The sequence below is a fragment of the Vigna angularis genome, chromosome 3 (assembly GCF_016808095.1).
Source record: "Vigna angularis cultivar LongXiaoDou No.4 chromosome 3, ASM1680809v1, whole genome shotgun sequence".
Taxonomy (NCBI): Eukaryota; Viridiplantae; Streptophyta; class Magnoliopsida; order Fabales; family Fabaceae; genus Vigna; species Vigna angularis.
The window spans coordinates 11,852,868-11,859,074 of record NC_068972.1 but is presented as its reverse complement, the minus strand read 5'-3'; the positions used below and the strand labels follow the sequence as shown (position 1 = coordinate 11,859,074).

General features: G+C 32.4%; 1 protein-coding gene across 1 annotated transcript; it reads right to left on the bottom strand.

The window, feature by feature from the left end:
• Positions 1–4,733: 4,733 nt before the first annotated feature.
• Positions 4,734–5,892, bottom strand: LOC108342057 (ethylene-responsive transcription factor 1B). The gene has a single exon (XM_017579759.2). It carries the CDS (start codon positions 5,708–5,710, stop codon positions 5,087–5,089), a length of 624 nt encoding a protein of 207 aa, XP_017435248.1. The 5' UTR covers positions 5,711–5,892; the 3' UTR covers positions 4,734–5,086.
• Between the last annotated feature and the right edge of the window lie 315 nt (positions 5,893–6,207).

Sequence of the window (6,207 nt, the reverse complement as noted above, 5' to 3'; positions counted from 1 at the left end):
AAAATAATTTTAAGGATTTAGCTTAGTATTATTTTATTATATTTGTAGTATCTATATAATGATAGTGTAAGATAAAAATGATTTTATAACCAGAGTAGATAGAAAAAAGTGGTAGTTGAATGGCGTTCAGGTGGGCTTTTTGTTGAAAACTTAAGGTGTGGGATGAGGGTGCATATGAAACCTAGAGTAAAAATAGAACAGTATAAAAAAAAACTCTGTCTTCTTTACCAAAAACAGAACCTTATCTTTGGCAGGAAGTGATTTCTTTTTTCCCTCCTTCCTCCTTTTCCAGCTACCTAATAAGAAGAAAACTCAACTATTTTCTACCTCTAAATAATTGCTTCTCAATAGTACAAGTGGAACAAGGACAAGTCATCTTCAACTTCCTTCCTTTGAATACCAATTTCCCTCGTCAAAAGGAAACATGCAAAATGATCAATGAAGATTACGTTACATATGTTTCTTCCTGTCCAAATTCAAATTGTAATATCGGGTATATATATTTTCTCCTATTACATGTTGGTGATTTGTCTCAGTAATTCATCCTCAACCTTTGAATTCTTATATATTTAAATCACTTCCGGAAAGGGGGTTAGATTTATCTTTTTAAATTTAAGTTTTCTAGGTTGAAGGATTATTTAGGTTGACTTTGGGAAATTATGAATTTGAGATTAAATATATAAAATTTAGGTTTTTGGAAAATTTAGGAATTGACTATTTTGGGGTTGGTTTGACAACTTAGAAAAATACTCATGTAGCATGGTTTTCGTTTGTGTATGTTTGTTTTGATCAATTTATTATATTATATGATATGGAATGGATGACTTAAAAGTAAAATGAGATTATATATAGATAGATAGATAACGAGTATTCATTTGAATTTGAGAAATAGAATTTAGAGATTTTTTATTTGGGATGGTAGAAAAGTTATACAGGATGGATTATTGTAAAAAATATAAGTTATAATTGAATGTAAGGTATAGTTAACATTTGCTGGGCTTCTTGGAATGGTTTTTCTATTCTCTTAACACAATTTTGAATTGTGAAATTTATGCATAATATACTTAATTGATCTTAACGCGGAGTGTATTTGAGACAACATTTTCGTAGAGATTTTATCTGATTAAACAAAATTTCTCTATGGCAGATAAAAAATATTTGCAGTTGCCGAATTGGGTATTGAAAAATTGCTTTTTACTTGTCAAATTGTACTTAAGAAATTTTAATTTCGCTGATCCGAGTATTAAAAGAATTAATATTTTATTGTTTGTCTATACTTTTTTAAGTGACTTTGAATTTTTAGTTTGAAATTGATTAAAAAAATATGAGTACATTTTGAATATTTTATTTAGTGTTTGTAATTGGATATTTTGGTCAAAGTTTATTTTTTTAATACTCGTCATTCATTATTAGAATTTTTGTAATTATTAATAAATTTTATTAATAAAAATAAATTCGTCAATAAATTTAAATTTATTAATATTTTTTATTGATAAATTTTAAAATTTAAATTAATAACGATATTTTAGTCCATAAATTAGAATTTATGTTATTGATGAATATTTTTGTCAATAAATTTAGTATAAATTTATAATTCTAATTACCAATGAAATTCATTGATAAATTAGGTTTGTAAATTTTTGCCAACTTATATGGATATTTTATCAAGAGAAAGTGAATTAGAAAAAAAAAATAGAAAAAAAAAATTAGAAGAAAGGATGAGGAGGTCGAAGCCAATGACAACAATACATTAGAATGTGACAACGAGAAGAAGGGGTTGAGGAGAGATGCAAAACAAAAAAAAAAAGAAAAAAGAAGAGAAATAAAATAAGAAAAAAAAACTCAATCACAATTTTATGATAAATTTTATTGATAATTAAATTTATCGATAATTACTAAGAAATATTTCTGAACAAATTTGTTATTATTGGTAACGTCAGATTTTCCAATTTCAAAAATAATTTTATAAATAAAAGATTTAGATAGTCAATAATTTGTTGATAAATTCAAATTATTAATGATTTTTTTATTATCAACATTAAATAATAAATTTATAAACTAAAATAAAAATATTAGCAATGACTAATTTCATTGTAGGTTATTATCATTTTTAAATTTATAATAAAAAATATATAACAGCCTATTTTAACTTAATCATATATTTTCTTATTTAATAATCATCCTTTAACGAATTTTAACACTACATTTTTTTCAGTGTATTTTATTATTATGTTTTTTTCTTAAACAGTCACACTCCTATATTGGTACAATAAAAGAGTAAATGATGTTCACGTGTCCTAACAAAAAGTTTAACAAATAATAGAGGAAATTAGCATTCTGTTATTTTTTTCTAAATGACTTTTTCTTCTTCATACATCTTAAACATCTAGCATGTTGGTAGAATACACAAAAATTATTGGTAAACTTATTTTAAAAAATACAGATGGTAAAATTAGTTAAGTAAGGATAATCGAGTGATAAAATATTTAACAGTGTAAGGAAGAAAATATTTAAATAAAGTGATTAATCAATTCAATACTAATTTTTGTTGTTGCAAGATAAAAATTTGACGGTGCATCCAAAAAAACTATATAGTTATGCCAATTTTTTCAACCTTTTAATTTTTTTATATAAGAGCATTTACAAAATTTAAAAAAAAAACATGCTCTCCAAATGAGAGGAATAAACTTTTGTTGTTCGACTTTAGAACATATTATAAAATGTTTAATACTTATTTTGGTATCTTCTTTTAGATGTTCATAGTTGTCTCATATTTTGTGAAAATGATTCAAGTTAATTATTTTTGTTTACGACATTAAAAAAACTAACTATGTCATTGTCTCCTGGCCAATGTTGAGTAATGTTGAGTGACCTGTGCAGTCTTGCAATACGTGGAAACAATAAGTCCAATTGACATGACAATGTTAAAAGTTAAAGTTAAATTTAAGCTGAGCAGGATTAGGGTTTTGAGTTTCCTATGCTTCTCACGATGAAGAACGAAGTTGTCTGGAGGTGTAGGTGGAGTGATGGTGCAATTTGGATTTTTTCATATTAGGGGTTTTCTAATTTGGGATTTTAGAGTTTTTTGATTTGGGATTTTAGGGTGGTGTTGTTGTGGCTCGGTTGTTGTTCGTGAGAAAAGGATGATTGCGATTAGGGTTTCGCGTTCTCAATTTGGGGTTTTGTGATAGTTTCTTGTAGGTTGAATAGTGCCATGAAGGTTTCTCTTGTTCTCGCAGATCTTGAGGAGAAGGAAATTCACGATGGTGGTTTCGGAACGAGGTTATTGGTGGTTGTGATTTGTGTATGGTTTTGTTGTTTCAGATTCATGGTTGCACGAGAGAGGGAACGAGGAAGCTTTCGCATTGGCCGACGTGGTGGTGACCCAAGGGAGATGGTGGTTGTTGCATTGGTGGTGGTCCGATGAAAGAAGAAGATGAGAATCTATTAAGACTAAATTAAAATAAAATAAAAAAATATAAAAAGCGAAATAATAACTTTTAACATTGTTACGTCACGTGACCATGTAATCAATAACTAGACATATGATTCACTTTTGACAAGAGACAACTACACCGTTAATGTTTTTAATGCCGTAACCAAAAAATATCAACTTGAACCGTTTTTATAAAATATAGGATATTATGAACATCTGAAAAAAAAAAGTAAAATCATTTTAAACACTTTGACGAAACCAAGATCAAAATAGGTGTTAAAACTATTATAAAACATCTTCCTTTGAATATGGAATGTAAAGGGTGACTTTCTTAGCGTGTAAATAATAGTTTAAGATACTAAGATATATTTAGGAGTAGAAAGAAATTTGTATAAAGCAAAGCAATGGAACGTGATTATAATAATATTGAGAGAAGTCATAAGATTGAAGATGTTGGTCTAAGTGTCCAACCAGTTCTGTAAGACCACAATTGGAAGAAGCTTCTTTTGCTTCAAAGTTGGACTCAAACAGTTGGAGAGAAAAAAAAAACTGTTTTGCGGTTCTCTTCTCTCCAACAGATTTGACAAATTTCTAGAAACCGCCACCAACTCACACCCTATTTCCTTGCTTCTTCCTTTACCATAAAATATTGGCCTCTAAGTGCTAATCCATTTTATCTTCTTATATTTTATTCCTTTTGGAACAATAAAAGTTTTGTATTTCATCTCCACCTTAGCTATCGATGTGCTGTCTCAAAGTCTGTTTCGTAGATGCGGTTGTGGTCACTGGACAAAATTAGCCTAACCTGCTGCCAAACTAGCCTTGCCACTTGTTTTCAACACAATCAAATACGAAACTTTGAAAACTAATGCATCATCTTTTCATTTACAAAAAACAACTCTCTCCCGTCTCATGCACCACGTTAATAATCCCATGTCACCTTAATGAGACTAGATCTACCTTCATTTTTGAACCGTACTTTTAAAACCATTTTTCTATTATAACGTTCTATATTCTGAAAATTAGATTTTCACCCTGATAAACCCCTTTTTCTCTTGTGATGCTATTAATTATGTGACAATATATGTTTGGCAAAACTGAGAAAAATTTAAAACACACTGCAAGAGAAAAGGGAAGAGGTTGGCAAAATGGATAAGAAACCGATTGTAATTTGTTTGTGTATGAGGTGCGCCCACACGTGCCGCCTTCCCCGCGCTAAACTCGACCATGCATGTTGACTTATAGTCCGATAAAGCTAAAACAACAGTCCCAGTCACCTCAATAAATATCGACAATCTGACATAAATGGTGCCCCACATAGATTAATGCATTCCTTATCGTCTAAACTTTACAAAAAAACAAGAAAATTCTCCAATTCTAGGAAAACAAAAACTAAAAAAAACCATGAAGAGAGAAAAAGATACAGATTCAGAAGATGTTGAAATCTGTCATCCAAACATGACACAGGCATCTCGGCCACACAAGAACCAAAGAACAGAGAAGAAAAAGGAATTAACGAACATAAAAAGCCTAAGTAGAAACTATGCATCATGGATATTTATAAGGTTTTAAAAAAACGTTGCGGGATTGTTGCTTGAGCCGCAGCGTGAAGGCTTTTGAGGTTTGGGTTGCAGTTGAGGAAGGAAGGAATCAGGAGGAGGAGGGAATACGATCAGAGGACATCAACAACTGTTCCAAGTAGTCAGGACCAAGGTCTTCAAACACGACCGCATTGTCTACGCTACTCTGTTTGTTGTTTTTCTTCACACCAATTTTCCTCCGCAACGAGTGTTTCCTCTTGAGAGCGACAACAGGGGAGCATCCTTCTTCATTGCTGTCCACCGTGTAGTTCATCTCTCTGAGCGATTCTCTAACGATATCAACGGGGAAGTTCAGAATCGCGGCGGGGCCACGCATGGAAAACGCTGCTTGGTCGTAAGCCAAAGCCGCGGCTTCCGCGCTGTCGAATGTCCCAAGCCACACCCTCATCCCGTGCCGTGTGGAGTCTCTAATCTCCGCCGCAAACTTCCCCCACGGGCGCCGCCGCACTCCGCGGTAGGACTTCTCCTTCTGCACCGCCTCACTCTCCTCAGAGCCCGCTCGGTCGGCGGCGCGGTCGACTGTGGTGGCGCCGGCGATCATGCCGTAGAGGAGCATCTCCTCCGGGTCGTTCTCGTTGAAGGGGAGGTAGCCCTCCCAGGAGAAGGCCTCCGGAGAGGAAGATTCGGAGGAGAAATCGGAAGAGGCTGAATTGAAGAAGGAGGTGGAATCCATATCTATGTCAGAAAACAAACAAGAGTGAAGAGTGAAAAGAAGAAGTAAGGTGTTGAGTTGCTCTGTTTTTCTCGTCTCTTCTGCTCCTACCACCTCATTTTATACCCGGTTTTGCCCATGGTAAAATGGTAAAAGACGCCGCTAAAGCGAATCGGACAATCAAACACTGGGTGAAAAAGGGGAAAAACGCAAAACCATGCCAAATTTATACATAATAATAGTCTCTTTAACAAGACAACTTTGTTTTTCTCTCTGTTTCACGTACCTTCAATAACAATTCCATGTCCTTTCCTCTTAATAAATAACACTCAGGTACCATTATTATATTTTTACATATTACTAATTATATTATTAATGAACCACTACATCAGCCAATAAATTTCTTTAACTGATATACAGTTATATTAATCATTCATTCATTGTTATCTTCACATCTTAATGATTAATCTATGGAATCATTTACATTCATAATACATGCTTATTGGACTCTAATGTAC

Bases quoted from the DNA above. Each gene is read 5' to 3' on its own strand.
- LOC108342057 (XM_017579759.2), bottom strand. From the start codon at position 5,710: ATGGATTCCACCTCCTTCTTCAATTCAGCCTCTTCCGATTTCTCCTCC.